This window comes from Apis cerana, linkage group LG3, assembly GCF_029169275.1.
Source record: "Apis cerana isolate GH-2021 linkage group LG3, AcerK_1.0, whole genome shotgun sequence".
NCBI lineage: Eukaryota > Metazoa > Arthropoda > Insecta > Hymenoptera > Apidae > Apis > Apis cerana.
Genome location: NC_083854.1, coordinates 3,339,548 through 3,358,394, shown reverse-complemented (window position 1 = coordinate 3,358,394; position 18,847 = coordinate 3,339,548). Strand labels below are relative to the sequence as shown.

The 18,847-nt window shown below is 24.5% G+C and overlaps 1 protein-coding gene and 1 long non-coding RNA gene across 8 annotated transcripts in view; one reads left to right on the top strand and one right to left on the bottom strand.

Annotated features, from left to right (window-relative positions):
- The first annotated feature begins 5,387 nt into the window (after positions 1-5,387).
- LOC107997043 (uncharacterized) lies at positions 5,388-7,368 on the top strand. 2 transcript variants are annotated; one of them, XR_009829028.1, is made up of 2 exons: positions 5,388-5,677; positions 5,906-7,368. It is a non-coding gene; the product is annotated as an uncharacterized LOC107997043 (long non-coding RNA). The 2 variants fall into 2 exon arrangements; XR_009829029.1 differs by having other exon boundaries at positions 5,763-7,368.
- A 2,864-nt stretch (positions 7,369-10,232) lies between these two features.
- Positions 10,233-18,847, bottom strand: part of LOC107997090 (early estrogen-induced gene 1 protein) — a 65,843-nt gene continuing 57,228 nt past the window's right edge. For 2 of the 6 annotated variants that reach the window (XM_062072191.1, XM_062072195.1), the window contains 3 exons: positions 16,643-16,795; positions 13,289-13,494; positions 10,233-12,460 (listed from right to left, as the gene is read on the bottom strand). In XM_062072191.1, the coding sequence (XP_061928175.1) occupies positions 12,339-12,460; positions 13,289-13,494; positions 16,643-16,795 (481 nt within the window). In that variant the 3' untranslated portion in view covers positions 10,233-12,338. Of the gene's footprint in view, positions 12,461-12,773; positions 13,495-16,642; positions 16,796-18,847 lie in introns of those variants that run through there. The other 4 variants (XM_062072190.1, XM_062072194.1, XM_017055488.3 and 1 more) reach the window with 3 other exon arrangements.

Sequence of the window (18,847 nt, the reverse complement as noted above, 5' to 3'; positions counted from 1 at the left end):
GTCTATGATTGTAATTTATGATTGTAATTTAAATAATAAGTAGTATGTATGAGAAATATTTGACTATCGTGATATATCGAAATATCGTGATATATAATAACGATTTAAAAAACTTCTATTTAAATATTAATTTTATCTGGAAAAATATAATCTCATTAAATATATAAAATATATTCTCATTAATTAATATGATTTAAAATATAATTATAATAATAATAATATAATTAATTATTTTGTCATTAATTTGTCAATTTAATAGTGTAATTTTAATAAATAATCAGATAAATAGATTGCAAATATTTAGAGAGATGTATATTTTTTTATAGAATCAGTTGAATATTTTTTATTAAAATAATGGATTCTTGATAAATAAATAAATTTTAAAAATAAAAGATTCTAAAAATATATTTTTTATTTTGTATCTTTTGCATAATATATGTCTTGTATATTTATTCTTAACAATACATCGCAACATAATACATACAAACTGCATTAAATGAATATGTGTTAGTCAAGGCTGTATAAGATCAAAAATAAAAAAAATATTTGTCAACATTTCGTAATGTGTTTACAAGTATTTATAATTATATATTGTAATACTTATTCATTATAATCGTGATTCAATGAAAGAAACAAATATTTTTATTATTATTTTTATCAATGAAAATAAAAAATTGACATTTACATACCAAGAAGAAATGTATTCGAATAGAATACCTACATTCAAATAATAAAAACTAGATAAGTTTAATAAAAAATAAATGTATAAACATGAATAGAAATATCTGTACATACCTTAATAAAAAAATATTAAAAATATTTCTTATAATAATATTCTTATAAATATTATTCAGATTTTGTAAAATCTTGAAAATCATTCTATAACATATGGACATATTTAACTTACTATATCGTTTTAAAAAAAAATACGGTATTAATGAAAAAATTAAAGATTACCTTTAATTTTTGGAATATTGCAAATTACAATATTGCAAATATGAAAAATTATTTATTCTAAATTATTGATTCTAAGAGATTATAAGATTTTTTCATTTTTTTTTAATAACTTCCGTTTACGAGGAAAATGATGACTAGTATATCATGAACATCTTGTATATGAATTGTATTATTAATTCATAAAATACATATATAGCAGGAAAAAAAATGAAAAAAAATATTTTTATGACACATTTTTTAGACATATATAAGATTTAACGAGTTAATAAAAAAATATTTTAAACGACAAATATTAAGGACTGATAGATGTAAAATATGGATACATTTACATATTCTTTATGTATTTTTGCATTTTTCATAAATGTCATATATCTTTTATAAATACGGGCAGTCTAATAATAAATATCTAATCTTACAATTCCGATAATATTTCCATTATTGTTTAAATGATTATTATTACTCTAGTTTTTCCTATATATAATTTTTATATAGTTGCTCATAAATTTTTGATGAAATATTAAATTCGTTTATTTATTTTCAATATTTTATTTTTCATACACATATATATATATATATATACAAATTATATATTTTTTTATATAATAAGTTTTTTTATAAGATGTAATATTAATTATACATTATTTACACATTTGAAAATTTATATATTTATAATAATTTATAATATTTATAATAATAAATATTCAAATGTTTAAATAATGTATAATCAATATTACATCTTATAAAAAAAATTATATATTTATATATTTATAATAATAAATATTCAAATGTGTAAATAATGTATAATTAATATTATATCTTAGAAAAAAATTTTTAGCAATACGTATAATTATATTTCTTATAAAATTTAAGTGAGTTTTTTAAATTATATAATGGGTTAATTATCTTAATGGGGTAATTAAAAACTGAAAAACATTGACCATAAAAATATATCAATTTTTATATTGAATCTTTGTCAATATTATTTTGTCTGCAATTATTTCTTATGTGGATTAAAATAAATTATTATCTCTTTGAATTATATTTGTGTTGTTAAGTAATCATTGCAAAAATACATAAATAAAAAATATTTTCAACAAATAAAAACGAAATTGATGAATTGAAATTATTTTAAATTTAATTAATTAATTAAATATGAGATTATTCATATAATATGAATTTTTTTTTGTATTTATGAATTTTTACACGTTACTTTACATATTGTGCAATTATTTGTAAACGTAAATGAACGACTTTTTTTTATTTTTAAAAATAAGAAAATGACGAAGCAATGTCAAATAAATTGAAAATAAATATTTTTTAGCGTTTATTATTTGAATATTTTTAAGATGTTTACGTCATTAATATGAAAAAATACAGAATAAAAAAAATTGTAATTATGAAAAAAAGATAAAAAAAAGGATTCATATTGGATATAAAATATTTTTTTACATATTCTATAAAAAAATAACAAAAATTTGGAATAATATATATTATCTATTTATGATTAGGCGTTAAATGCGTCTAATCTAGAAAATTCATAATTATGTAATATTTTATTTATTACATCGCATATAATTTTAATCGATTTTATTATTAGTTTTATTAGTATCAAATTATAGAATTATATATATTTATTACTGATAATTATTAAGATAATGTATTTCAAGGAAAATACAATGTAGAATTGCAGATATTGATATTTCTTATTATATTTATGAGATTATTAATTATTAATTAAAAGAATTTTTCAAGTTCAATGATTTAGACATTATAATATTATCATTAACAATTCAAAATCATTTTTATATATATATATATATATATGTGTGTTTAGTTTTATTTTTATCAGCAAATTCAGACGAATATAATTAGCATGAATTGAACGAATCGAATTACACGGTTGATTTCATTCCAAAGCAATTATTTCATGTTAAGCAAATATTAAGAATGGAATACTTAGTTATGTATTGTCATTTATTAGGACGTCACTATAGATAATTTGAAAATATATATTGTAAGGTTACAAAAACATAAATTAAAGTATCATTAAAATCTAGTTTGGCTACGAGATTAAATAAAATATAAGAAAAAACATAAAAAGTAAATGGCATGGAAAAAAAAAGAAAAAGGAAAAAAGAATGAAAATTAGAAATTAAAAAAAATATATAGAAAATTAATTATTTTTATTATGTAAAATTAATTGAAATATATTAAGATAATTATTATTATCTATTATTGTTATAATAATTTCATGGATTAAAAAGGAAACAAAGAAAAGATTAAAGCTATAATAATTTTCATAATATCACAGTAATAATTTGCATAGTAATATATTAACAAATAAATATATTTTTAGATATTTTTCATATCATTGTCTAGATTATGTTTAAGAATCAAATAAAAGTAATTCAAAACAGATGCATTTTTATTATAAATTTCTTATATATTTAATTCTATATATATATATATTTAAACCATGTATATTTTTCTTACAAATTTTTACTTACTGAATAATTGTTTTTTTTAAGATAATTTGAAAGATATTTATATAAGTTTACGTTGCTAATCTCGACATTCATAATTTAATAACATTTGAAGATAAAAGATATCTGATGCTTCTAGGATCATTAATTTTAGATTAGTTCAATCTAACCTAAAAATGAAAATTTTTCAATTAAATAATATCAATGAAACATCGATATTTCGATTTTATATTTTTTCAAATATAATAAAAGAGAAATAAATTCTTTAATTTTTATTTTATTATATTTTCATGAATTTTTTTAATTTCTTGCGATCAGTTTTTAATTGCACTTTAATTTATATTTTTGTAACTTTTTCGAATTTCATATATTTATATAAAAATATATATAATTCTGATATTAATTAAATATTGCTTTTTACAAATAAATACTTTACATAATCTTAACTGATTTTTTGATCTCACTTAAGAATAAATTTTTTTTCGTTTTGTAAATGTAATCTTTGATTAATTTTACGACTTCATGATGTATATTATTTTAAATAGGCATATATAAATAGTTATAAATGCTATTAATAATGATGATTAGATTAGTATTTTTGTGTATCATATTTTACAAATACATTTTTTTTACAAAAAAATGATAAGCAATAAATAATTTCTAAGTGTTTTTAAATTCTAATCAGTCACATAACCATATATAAAACAAATTTTATATTACGAAATTTGCGACTTTCTCTTGTTCATAGTTTAATAAATAACAACACAGATAAAAAATCTTTGACTTTGATTGAATAACAAAACTTGATTAATCCATACTTTCATAAAAAATGTATAATTTTTTCGATCAAAAAAAATAAAAATAAAAATAATTGCGAAAATGCAACTTCTTACCTCAATTTTAATATAATATCAACGATGCTTTTTTGCAACTAAACTGTAGTATAAATTCTAATATGACTTTCGTTGCTATTGAAAATTATTTTTTTTCAATTTTTTCTATTATATTATCCAACTCATTTTTAAAATTAATTAATTTTTGATAATAATTCTGTATCCATGTCATTCATCACATAAATTTTCTTTAACAAGATATTTATTGTATACTATTTTATTTTAAATATTATATTCATTATCGAGCATTGTTATTCAGCAACTGTTAAATGTATAAAAATAATTTTATTGTAGAGAAAATGTATTTAATCTAATCATGAAATTATAATAAGCGTCAAAAATTTTTTTGTTTTATTCTCATTTTTTTCATAACAAATAACAGAATTAATGATAGATATGCTATTTATATAATATTAAATATTATTTTAAATCAAAATAATTAAATTTTTTTTCACCAACAATATATAATTTTCTTATAATAAAATTATTAACCTAAAAGAAAAAAATTAATTGAAAATAAACATGAATAGTATATAAAAATTATACAACAATTATATAACAATCTAATATATAAAATAATAATCAGTACATTGTTAGAGAAATGTTATAACACAAAAAAATGAGTCTATTAGATAAAAAATTTTTTTTATCTGTTCAAAAACCACATTACAATTTTGACACGAATCTTTAATAGATACACGAATATTTAATATCTACACAGACGTAGATATTAAATAAGCAAATAATTTAGAATATTAACATAAACTTAAATATGTTTAAGGATAGTTATGAATTAACAATTCAAATCACGATATCACTAAGAGAATACTATCGTGTAAATTAATAATATGATCAATATATAATAGTCATAAAAAAATTATTGTATATTAATGCATGAACAAATAAATAATATATAGAAAATAAATATAAATGAATTTTTATTAAAAATAAAAAAAAAGTAAAACTGAAATATTTATTGAAATATTTAAATTGCAAAATGTTTTTTTTAAATATGTAATTTTAAATCACTAAAAATGAAAATAAATCATTTTTCATAGAAATAACCCATTCGATGGCTCACATAGATACAAACCTAATATTAGATTTTCTCTACAGTAGATTCAACACTTAAATATTGATATGTATGAATATGATATACATTTAAAAGATAAATATGTAAAGTTCAAAAACAAGTGAAACGAGAAAATAATTAATTTTTATTAAAGAGAAGTATGACTTAGGTTAAATTATCAATGAAAGCCAATTAATAATTACCATTATTTAAAACTAGTAAGAGAATTAATGAGTGAAAAGATGAGAGGCTTTCTTTAAAAAAAAATATAGGTTAGATTAGGTTAATTTTATTTTTATGAAAATTAATTATCATTTTCGTTTTTAGCAATTTAAAAAAATTCTAAAAATATTACAGAATATATTTTGTCCAAAAGTGGTAATGTAAAATCGATCGAAAATATGAAAAAGGAATGAATGCACATGTCTCTTACAAATAACCAGTTTTCTTACGCGATGTTGCATCTTATTACGTTCGAATTTATGTTTGTTTTCTTTTAGACGTAACAGTGGCGAATTATCGTGAAAGCGCTCACATAATACTCAAAATAAAATGCGTATATATAAACGGATGTTAAATCAGAGCCATGGATCTGTCTAGTAGAGAAAGTAACTAGTTTCCTTTTCCTGGTTCGTATATATCTTTTTTTCCCTTTTTGTACATTCATTGATAAAGCCGAATAAGGATGTAATATATTTATAGAAAATTTTTAGAATGTTTATTTTATAGGCCAAAATAAATACGAAAATTGATATGTAAAAATATTCATTAAGAATTAATAATTTATCAAGTAATTTAAATTTATGTTAGATGAAAATAGATAGAAATACTATAAAACGACAATGTGACAAAGATAAAACAATTTTACTCTACCTTTCTTTTGTTTCATATAACAAATTCAATATGATTTCTAATAAGAATGATATTATTGTTGATTTGAATTTTTATTATTGAATTTTTGAAAGTAATCATTCTATATTTTTTATCATGTTTCTTATGATTGTTATTTAACATATTTTACATGCTAAAATGTACAATATATATGTAATAAATCGTGTCTGAGTGTAATAAAATACATAATTTTTGATAAAATATTTTTACTTGTATATTTATAAATATGTCTTTTACGTGTATATATACATATATATCTACATTAAGTTGATGCATATAAAATCCCGTTTTTTTCACAATAAAAAATTAATAATAATATTTATTGTTTTAATTACCATTGAAAAAATTTGATCCAAACTACATAATTGAATAATAATAAAAAATAATATAAAATTATAAATCTTTCAATATTCAATTTTTTATATGAATTTAAAAAATTATAGAAAAAATTATTGAAAAAATATATATAAAAATATTTAGAAAAGAATGGAGATTTCTTACTCGATAAATTGTTTTGAAATGATATAATGAAAAAATATGTAAATAAGAAACTAGAAGAAAAATTATATCGAATAATTCATATAAATAAACTAATTATTGGTTAAGAAATATATGCATATAATAAAATTTGAATATTATGATAATTAAATAAAATTATTTTAATTAAATATATGATGTTTCGAAAAAAAGATTTATTTAAAAAAGTAACATTTTATATGTACCAATATTGTACCAATATGTACCAATCTTCGTTGCGAAGTCATCAATGGAATTTAGAAACACGTTTTTCATAACGTTAAATTTTAAATGATGTTAGATTAGAATCTGATTTATTATGTTATCATCGTTTATTTCATAATTTGAGCAAAATCTAATCATTGAAAAATAAGAAAAAAAAATGACAAATGAAAAATGATTGGAAGAAAGAACATCAAAGCATTTTTTTTTTTTTTTTTTTGATTTTCAAAGTATTATCAGCACATGATAGTTTCGCATCCATTTCACAAAATAAGAATCAGACAAAACGTCAACAATTATAAATAAGAAACAAACAAAAAAAAAAAAGAAGAAACGGACCATTCAGGTCGCCGGAGAGTCGCATTTTCCCGCAGTGTTCCAGAAGCCAGTTCCGAAATAATTATAAAATAATATCATTTATGTAATGTAATTCATAACACAGAAATGATAACGAGTTCTGTTACAATATTATAAAATATCACAACGTTAATATCTGCCGGATAATGGAATCAAAGACGTGCACAAGAAGTCCCAAACATTCATATAAATAAGACATTATTTTGAAAATCTAGAGGATTAAAGATACAAAGGAAGAAAGAAAAGAAATAGAGAAAGGAATGCAAATGTATCGATTGTTGGAATTAAAAAAAAATTAATACGGGAGAAACGCTTTACCTTGAACTCTCGAAATTTTAACTTGTCAGAAAACGACACACTTGTATAACAACGTTCATTTTATGGTTTTGACATCTTTGGAAGCATGAAGACCGGCTTGACTATCACGTTACAAAACTTAAATAGGTCTAATGAAACGCCAGAGATGCGTGTTTCACGGAAATTAGTCCTTCGAATCTTTCTTTTTCTTATATGGACATAATGATGCAAGTTACCGATGAAATCATATATATATATCTTTGCGACGTGCATTTCAAATCTTGATATATCTTGACCAACCGAAAAGCAATATTCTTTGACCGGGTTGCCTTGAGATCATCGACAATACTTTCTTCATCAACGAGTTTCACCTGTTTTATGCATTTACCGATATGACGAAATATTTTTTATTGGCATACATTTCATCGATTTAAAGTTTTCAACTGGATGCAGTTACATTCGATCTTATTATAAATAACTTATTATTAAATAAATATTAAATAATTATTTGTAGATAATGAATTTTCCTTTTTATAAAATTTGTATGGGCTTTTGTATTCGTCTTGAAAAAATATGTGAAACTTCAAATAGGGATCTTAAAAAAAAAAAAATATTAAATAAAATATTTTAACTATGAAGGTTGAATAGTAATCTTTGAAACTAAAGTCATAAAATTCTCGAAACTGTTCAAAGATTCAGAATCTATTTATTTTTTCTTTCTTTCTTTTTCTTTTAAAAATATCTGTTTATTTTGTTAAGAAATTTTATATTTATTTATATTAAATAAATTTATTTAATTTCAATATTCTGAAAATTTTAATAAAATGAAGTTCATAATTCATTCTTTTTCACGAAGAATTTCATTTTTATATTTCATTTTTTCCTTCCTAAACTATTGTTAAGAAATGATGAAATCACATTATGAATTAAAATGAGTCTAAAGTTTAAATTGCAACATCTTTAAATTTTTTTACAAGTCATTTTTTACCTAGACTTCGAGATTTGGAATTGCAAAAAAATTGAAAATTCCGAACGACCAATTTCTATAAAGTATTATTTATTAAATAATAATAAAAAAAATTTATTATGTATGCAAATTTTTCAATTAATTAACCGTCTGAGATGAGTCAACAATTTCCATGGATCGGTTAATGCATATTAACGAAACTCGAATGCAATGACACGATATATCAGTCCATCTCAAGGTTACTTTTCGACCTATATTTCTCCATTTGGATATACGTGAAACGAAACGAGCAGTTTAACTGGAATCCTGTTTCAAGATGAATGTCATTTTTCTGGTCATTTTGCTTCGCATGACTGAACCTGAGCAGAAGAATAAATTAAGGAAATGTTCACAGAGAATAAAAAAGGATACGATCACAATACGCAGACATAAGAAGATCGCGAGCCGCCGAACGTTTTTTCGCGTTATTATTTTCAAATAAATATCTTTTAGAGATTGAAAAAATAGTGCAAAAATGCGCATCGATCGGCGCCTCGCCTGTGCTCCATTCTCTCACGAAAATGAGAAACGGCTACCTTGGCGCGAAGACTTAGGAACTAAGCGTTATGTATTTGAAAAATACTAAAATGATGTAATGAAAAAATTAATAGAAAATGAATAATCGAAGAGAAGGATGATGAAAGAAACGATAAATTACGGGCTCCCCCATTCATTTGTTATTGATTAGATGGTAATGATTCTTAGACATTTCTTCATATTTAATTTCTTGTACTTAATACTGTTCAACGTTAAATCTTTTTATTTGTTAAATAACATCGTGTGGAAGCTGATAACGCTTTGACGTTTTGAATTATTGACGAGAATTTACTGTTAGATATTATTAGGTAGAAGAAAACATTAGCGCATTTGATTTTGTAATACTCGTAAAATATTGCTATTCAAACATTTAATCGATCCACACGGTTAACGCTAGACAAGAATTAATTTTCTATACGACGAATGACTGTGTTGGCAAACATCAATTTTCAAAATGGCTGCTTGAACAATTTACTTGTTACACGTGAGCCCGTAATTCTCGCTATATAACGACGATAAAGTAAGCAATCCCACGAGAATGATGATTGCTACGATATCTACATTAGTCAAGAACAAAAAGCAGGAATATTGTTCAAGGATTTGCATTCGCGTTGATCCAAATGATAATAAATTTGTCGCATACATTTGAGACGGTCCAAGAGGATCGATAATCGTCAAATTGTTAAAATAATTTCCAAGAAGCTCTCATAAGTAATTCATAAGTAAATAAAAAAAAATTAGATTTCCTTAAAGGAAAAGCTGATTTTGTGCATACGATTCACACATCGTTAATTTTCTTTTTTTCCTTTTTCATTTCATTGATCTAATTTGCAAAATCGATCAGGCTAGTCGCAACGCGCCAAGGAGTAAAGAATAATGTTTCTGTTCTTTTTTTTCCTCTTACTCTGTGATTGCTTTTTCAACGACTTCGTCCATTCGTTCTTGCACCGCTGGAAAAAGTATTTGCCACTCTCCATTTCTCTTTCTCTCCCTTTTTCTCCCTCTCTCTCTCTCTCTCTCTCTTTCTCTCTCTGTATCTCATTCACTCTCAACGTGGTTTCAGGCACTCCTATATATTTACAGAACGTTATCGTCATCTCGCTTTTGCCATTTTCATTCGCATACAGCGTACGACAAATTTTTATTGAGCGCCGTCCGCTCAACGCTCGAAGTTATGTTAGCGGTTACAAGATAATTCGAATAATTAGGGAAAAGAACGAATGTATACAACACCAGCCATTTACCTACATAACAATTACTACCGCTCTATATACAACGAATCACTAATGTTGTCGCCGATTGTACCAGAAAAACTGAAAAATCAAAGGCGAGTTTTCGTTCCTTTTTTTTTTCCTTTTTCTTCTTATTCTTTTCTTCCTTTTTTATTTATTCGTATCTCTGGATCGACGAGATTATTATATCGGAAAAAGGTACAAGGACGAGAATATCATAATAATTATAGGAATATTACGAAAAAATATTCAGCCTCGAAAAAATTAAATAATGTGGCACTTGATGAATCTCGTTTCACCGATTCAAAATATTTAATAAAATGGAATATCTTTTGTGGGAGGAAACGGCGATTCGAATTCTGCATCCAATAAAACGACGCTCCTCTTTCTCTCTTTCATATATATATATATATATATACATACATATATACATACATACATATATACATATATATATATATATATATACATACTCATACGCGCGTCCATTCACGCATACACACATGCATAGACATCATGTACTTCCCAGTACAATCATAATTTTACAAGAACAAAAAAAAAATAAGATGCCAGCATAAAGGCTAAAAATATAGGAGAATCGCGAGATTATATTAAGAAATACTATAAAGTGGAGTTAAATTCCAGAATAAAAATAAATATAATATCGAAACACTGACGGAGATATTCGACATAAGTCCGCTCGGTTCAAATAGAACCAACTGAACGACTAAATGAACGATAAAATGATTATGTAATATGCATATGCATATATATATATCTATATATATACACACACATACACATATACTAATATATTAAACGCTTGTACCTTAAACGATAGCAAAATATGACGAAAAAGGCAATATATAATCGAAACTTATTCCTTTAAAAATTTTCTTTTGTACGTTAGCATGCCTACGGGTCTATTCGAGACTCGCGCTTCCTTTCATACCTTGCTATTTAATTAAATATCGCTCGAACGAACGATTCAGTCCACTTTATAGTAACTGCACGGTTTAGATAAAAAAAGGAACCGTGAACACAGGTAGAAAAAAGAAGCGTTGATGTACGCATATTGTTCAACGTTATTTAACACGAAACGATTACCCATTGAACGCCTCTAATCTCGCCATTTCTTTCTTTTCTTGTTCTTGTTTCTCTTCTTTTTCTTTATATCGATACGTGTTTTACATATTTTTTTCTTTCCAAAGCTATTTATTTTAAACAATATACTGTTTGATTTAATCTCAATGACGAAAATACAACGAAAGAAAAAAAGAAATAATTTTGCATTGTGCCTCGACTTCGCGGAACAAAATACATATTATCGTGTTGAGTCGTGTGCACCTCTTTCGAAGCGCTCTGTACAAATTCCTTCTTCTTTCTCAACGAAGCGTTTCGGTGCGTATGTTGCATCTCGTTGCCACAGAATCATCCTAGAAATCGACGGTTCCCCCTCTTTAAAATATGCGCATATGTGTCACGATTCAACGAAGACTGCTTTCCATAATTTGATATATATATATATATATAAAAGAAACATTTAGCAGCGTTTTGAGCGTAAATGACGATCCATTGTACGAGAAGCGTGAAGCACCGAACGCCGGAAGGAGAGCTAGGCAACCGAAAGGGATAATTTTAGATTAGGGAGGATTTTTTTTTTCTTTTTTTTTTTTCTTTTTTCAGAGATGAAAGATGGGCGTTCGTGTTTCGTCGCCGTGTTCACCGTCTTCTCGACGATTCCCTCGTCCAGCATCGTTGATCTCGTAACTACCGGGGCTCGTAGGCCTCGTAGACGAGCTCTGGCACCAGGGCCAACGAGAACGTGGCGCTGACTTGTCTTGCGTACTGTCTTCTTGTCCCGATAGCTTCGTGTTACCTATTATTCTCTTCCATTACCACCTGCTTGAACACACCCGCGGGCATCTGACTTTTGATCTCGTGACTACCGAGTGCAGTCGTCCCGTCTTTCGCAATGAACAGCTGAAGTCCAGTAGCTGTAAATATAAATAATAATCGGAAATTTTAAATTACACATTATGTTAATTGTTATAAAAAAAAGGAGAAGACGAAAAAGAAAATAAAAGATAAAAAAATGATAAACGATTCATATTCTTATTTATATTGGTCTTTATATTTCGCACCAAATGAATATATTTAATTAAAAAAGAAGAAGAAAAAGAGAGGCCAAAGATAATCAATTTTTATGTTTTTAGTTTTTTTCTTTATCTATTACTTCATATTTCGCATTAAATAAACATTAGATTAATTAAAAAAAAAAAGGAGGGAGAAAAGAAGAAAGATGATAGATAACTCGTTCTAACTATATTTTTATTGCATCTTCATTATTGCGTATTTCACAATTTAAATAGATATTATGTTTTATAATTACATTTAAAAAAAAAAGATGGAAGATAATCAGTTTTACATTATATTTTTTTTTATAATTTAAATAATTTTTATATATAATATAATATAATTATTATATTCGTTTACATTGAATAAATACTAAGTTTAATTAAAAAAAAAAGAAATTTATCAGTTATAGCAACAATTTAATTTTTAATTTTTATTTAAGATTATTGATGGTCGATCATTAATTTCTTTTATCATAAGAAAATATTAAAAAACAATCTTGATGGCCTTATTGAAAAATTATTGTCTCGAGAGATTTTTGTCTTTTATATATCTATTTTTATTAATGAGAATGAAAAAGAAAAAAAAAAGAAATCTTGGATGAAAAGGATTAAAAACTAAATTGGAAAAAAAATTATTATATGACAAAATATAAATTAAATAAATATAATTGAATAAGAATAACATACTCTCAGAACTTTCGAGATCAGTTTGCTCCAAATTCGTTGCTTTGATTAGCTCATCGATCAGGGAATCCGGATTTGGCCTCGTCACTTCAACTCTGCACAAAATCGAATTTCCGGTTCCATCCTCGGCCTTTTTTCTGCGCTCCAGCGCGGCTTTTGCTCGATCCAGAGATCCTGTTTCGCTGAGACCCGAACCACTGGAGGGATTTCTACGAAAATAGACATGTCAAAGATAAAAGAACTATTATTTCATCTTTGAATTCATTTTTTTTTTTCTTATTTTCAAAAACACCGGCACAGAAAGCATACAATAAAAATCAATTCAATGTTGATTGTCAAGATAATTAAAAAAAACTTAATGTATAGAACGTTAAAAAAAAAAACTATTCATATTTTCTCCAAGATTCATATGACACATAGATCAAACATTTTTGGAGATATAATTATTTTTAGTTACATCAACATTATATTTTTTCGATATTTAGAAATGTTCTCTTTCCATTTCCATAGATTGGACATGCTTCGATTCAATTTCTTCAAGTCGTTTATTAAAGAATTAGCACACTTCTGTTATATATATTCTGAAATATAATATGGAAATTGAACGAGAACATTCAGAGAACAAAAAGTTAAGACTAAATTTAATACTAAAAAAAAACGTTCCTTACGACACATAAAAGCTAATAATATAATGATGATGCTAATATAAAACAAAAAATGATTTCTCAGAAAAGATATTTTCAACCTTGCTTATTAAAGCTTTTTTCGATATTATGTTTTATGTGTTATATTGAATTTTAAATAATTTTTTTTTTGAAACATTTTATATAACATGGAATATATTTATATATCACTATTTGTGAACGTGAAAAATAACAATTTTTGAATAATCTCGTCCCGTAACGACAATATCCTTCGCAAAATTCTGGACCAGTATTCGCAGTAATGCAGAGTCAAATCAAAAAATTAATTATTGTTCACGAATAAAATTAAACACCACATGCAAAAACATGATTATGCTCGATACAAAGATCACATACTAGAAAGTTGCTATGATGCTAATGAAACAAATGCAAAGGTTAGAAGCGAGGGGCCAATGTTTCGAAATTGTTTCAACACGTTTTGATTGATAGATTGATAGAAAAAAGCAAATGGAAATAAGATATGCACCGAATGACGAAATTTCCAATTGTTTGGGGGATTTAGATTTACATGCAACAAGTTAGCTACGGTAAAATGCGTATCGTACAGCATGAATCCTTACGTTGATATTCAAAAAATCAACCCTTACGTCAATGTTCAAAATTTCGTACAATTAATGTAATTTAATTTTGTGCTTTTCTGATAATAAAATTCTAATTTGTAAATGTAAATCGATGGAAAATATATCGAATTAAAGTTTAAAAGAAATTTAGAAATGAAAAGATTTTCATTTCATTTCAAAGATTTTTCGTTGAGAAATAAAATATTTTAAATTTTATCACAACTAAAAAGGATATCCGATTATCGCAATATTAATATAATTAAATCAAACTTTGTCCAAAATAGATGATATTTGATATTCTGATATTGCGTATCTGCCATTGCAGATAAATTCGTATAATTTTATAATTTTTAATTAGAAAATATAAAAATATATCAGGGAATAGGAATTGTGTTCAATTTTTTCATATTTGATATTTTTTGTAACAAAAAAAGAAAGAAAAAGAAAAAAAAAAAGAAAAAAAAAAGAAAAAAAAATTAATATGCTTTTTTCTAGCAAAAAAATTATCCATAATTTAATTAAGAGCTAATAGACGACTTAATTGAATTTGTTTTTATATAATATTATATATATATATATGATTATTATTCAAGAAGATAAATAAAAATTGTCTTGATCAATGAAAATAGCTCCAACTAGAAATATTTTAATTTTTAAATATCATAAGATTGTAAGATTTTTATCAATTTTATCAAAAATCACATTATATAATTATATTAAATGCAAGATCTTATTCTGAATTATATAACGGTCACGAATTGTTAAAAAATATTTTTCATAGGCAGCTAATAATTACACAGGCAGAGTGACGGCATGAACAAACTAATCTATGCGGATACGTGGAAACTAATATCAATGATACTTATTTTACACTTTTTTTATGCAGCTAATTAAAACTTATGGTAAACAATTTACAATTTCAACACCTTACAATACCTTACTCGTAACAATCTTCATATTGTGAGCTAAGCAATCAGTTTCCTTATGTATTTTTTATAGTTTAATAAAAATTTTTTGTTCGCTTTTGTATAAATCTCGCTGAATCATGATGATATGCAAGAAATATGTAAATTGTAAATACTTTTATTGACTTACATCACTTATTGTGTATTTAATCTTTCATTGTTATCGAGCAGGTGTCAAAGTTTTCTGATTTTTCTGAATATATTTCACAAAATTTATCCATTTATCGTGGAATAGAATAATCCAATAAAATAGATATCCAATTTTGAGATAAGATATTAATATCAAATAAATCCACGTGTCCGCGAAACATCGAAAATGAATAAGTACATTTAAGATTAAACGTATCGAGAGTACTTCTCGATACTACGTTGAAAATAATAACGTCTAATAATAATTTGTATTATCCGATATTAACTCCGAACATATATTCTCAATGCAGTTAAATCCACTTACGTGAAGTACTCTCGAGTATCAATTCTCAAGAATCTTACTCTTAAATGTATTAAGTCATCCCATAAGTAATATCATTTTACAAGCATAATTTTTATAAAAAAAATAGTAATAATACTTATATATTTTTAATTTCAATAAATTAAGATAAATAAATTTATTGTTAATTCCTTAATTTTCAAAAAAGTTTCAATTACCTAAAAAATTTTCATTCTGTTTATCTATTACATATATATGAAAAAAATAAATAAATAACTTTATTTAATGCTGGATTAGAAAAATAAATTTATCAATCGCCAGTTATATAGTTTTTAATTATTAATATTATTTAATTTGCTATAAATAATCATTATCAAAATGGAAGAGAACCTCTTTACGATGTTTCAACAGCAATACGATTTATTTCATTGTACGAAATTATTTTAACGAGAATTTGACTTCGTCTAACAAATTTACTCGATAAATAATTCTTCGCAATTGCAATTCGATTTTTAAAACGAAATTACTTATGGGTTTACCTAACATTTGCATCCAAAGAATAAAGCAAAGAGTAAAGAGACAGAGAAAGAAGAGAAAAAGAGAGAGAGAGAGAGAGAGACATAGAGAGAAAAAGAAAACAGAGTCGAAAGATCGAAGTATACAAAGAGAATAGAATTAAGACGAAAGCATGGACTGACGGTGGGGTTATGCTGTTTCGGTGCTGGGAACTCGGTGGAGCGACTTCCGGTACCCCCAAGGAGGACTCCTCGGAGTCCGCTGGGCTGGTGGCGACCGTGGCCAGCTTGCCCCCCGCCCCGTCCAGCAACTTCCGGTGACCTCCAACCATACCCCTGCAAGGATTCACAAAGCCATCCAAAGTGGAAGGAAAGCTACACCATCTCTCTTTCGCACCTAGCCCCCTTTATTTTTACTTTCGCCGCGTGTTTTCGATGTAAATCGCTTTTGCTTTGACAGTTCGGGACTTTTCTTTTAATACTGTTAATCGAATGATGTTAGGCTTTCCAATAAGTTCGTATTTTATCAGAGGAAGAATTAAAGAATCAAAAAATTGAATATTGATTTTATTTTGGAATTATTCTAAAGATTTTTTAATTGATCGTGTTTGTATTGTCGACTTAACTTCTAATTTTAATAACTTTCTAGTAGAATTGAATAAATTTAATAAATGAATATATAAAATAATGATCTGGTTGAATTTGAAAATTTTTTATGATAAAAAGATAACAAATTTTACATATTACATGTTAAATAAAAGGATATTTAAATGTTGACCTGAAAAGTTGAATAATAAAATAAATTCTTCAATAAAGCTATTCTATTTATAAAATTAACGACAAAGATTCAAAAGGATAAAATGCGAGTTTCTCATTTCTTAAGTGAGAATTTGCTTATTATAATCAGCAAAAAATGTTGATATATCAAATAAAAAATAATAAAAAATAAAAAATACATAAATATAATCAAATAATCTGTATTTACTTTAAGAAAAAAAAAATCTTATTGGGCAACCTAAGTGTTGAAAGCCAGAGGAAAGTTACATTGCTTTTGTTAGAGAGATTATAGAAGCAAGTTTAGTTTGAAATTATGTAAGCAGACTGTGAAAGTGTTCAGCGATATACATCTTTAATATATGATCTACCAAAATTGATTGATCGTTTAAATTCATTGAGAAATAAAATTGATTTAAAGAGAAATCTTTTTTAAATCGTAATCATAATTTATGCCAACTATAAAATGTAACTCTATTAGCTACATTTGTATATACAACCTTTGGCACTGTTTTCTTTCATAAATGTGATTCGTTAATATTTTCTTTTTGGTTTTGACGTTCATTTTAAATACAGTTGCCCTCTATTGCGATAATTTTAATATAATATAATTTTTATGCGATTATTGGACGTTAATATTTTTGGAATGGAATAATAATGTGATTCAAGTTAATGAATAAGCGCAGCATATGGGAATAAAATTTATAAATAATTGATATGATGTGTTATCGATAGTTTTTATGATAAAAAATTTGCGCAGTTAATAAAGCAAAGCGGAAGCAAATCTCGCAGCAAATATGTATCTTTGTATATAAGCTTATTAAATAATATAACATATTTGCATGTCTGGATTTTTATATATGATATTAAATGTTGTTAATGTAAAATGTAAAAAAAGAGAGAGAGACAGAGAGAGAAAGAAACAATATAATAAAAAGAGAAAAAAATACATGCTGGAAAAAATAGAATGCATTAGAAATATACGATTTATTGCTATGTTGAATGGAATTTTAATAAATGAAAAATAATACGCAATAATTATCAAAATAAATCGTGTATTTTTAATTTAAAAAAAAATAATAAATTAAAATGGAAAATGACATAAATAGAAAAACTGCTTATACTACAACTCGATACACATTTTCTGTAATCCTTTTAAATGGATAACATTTAAACAAACACTCTAGAGCCTTCTTATATAAATATGAAACTAATATTATTAGCAAAAGTTATAAGTTAACAATATAAAACGATTTTCTTTTATATTCTTAATAATGAATTTTATGAGTTATCTATTTCAGTATTTCTCAACTTTTGAATCGAGATGTAATATCGAATCATGTTAAATTTTTAAGTCGCGAAACAAATTCGAATATATATTCAATTATATATAATTTTATTTATTATTTATTTAATATACAGTAACTATTAATTTAAACTATTATATTTTTAAAATTATAAAATCGATTGCATAAAGATTCAAATATTGATAAAATTTTTAATTCTAAACTTTATATTTCTTGTATATTTGCTGAAAATGTAAAAAAATTAAAATTGTATCAGGAAGTAAATTTCTTTGCGACTGTAAATTTAGAATTCGATAGCTATTATATT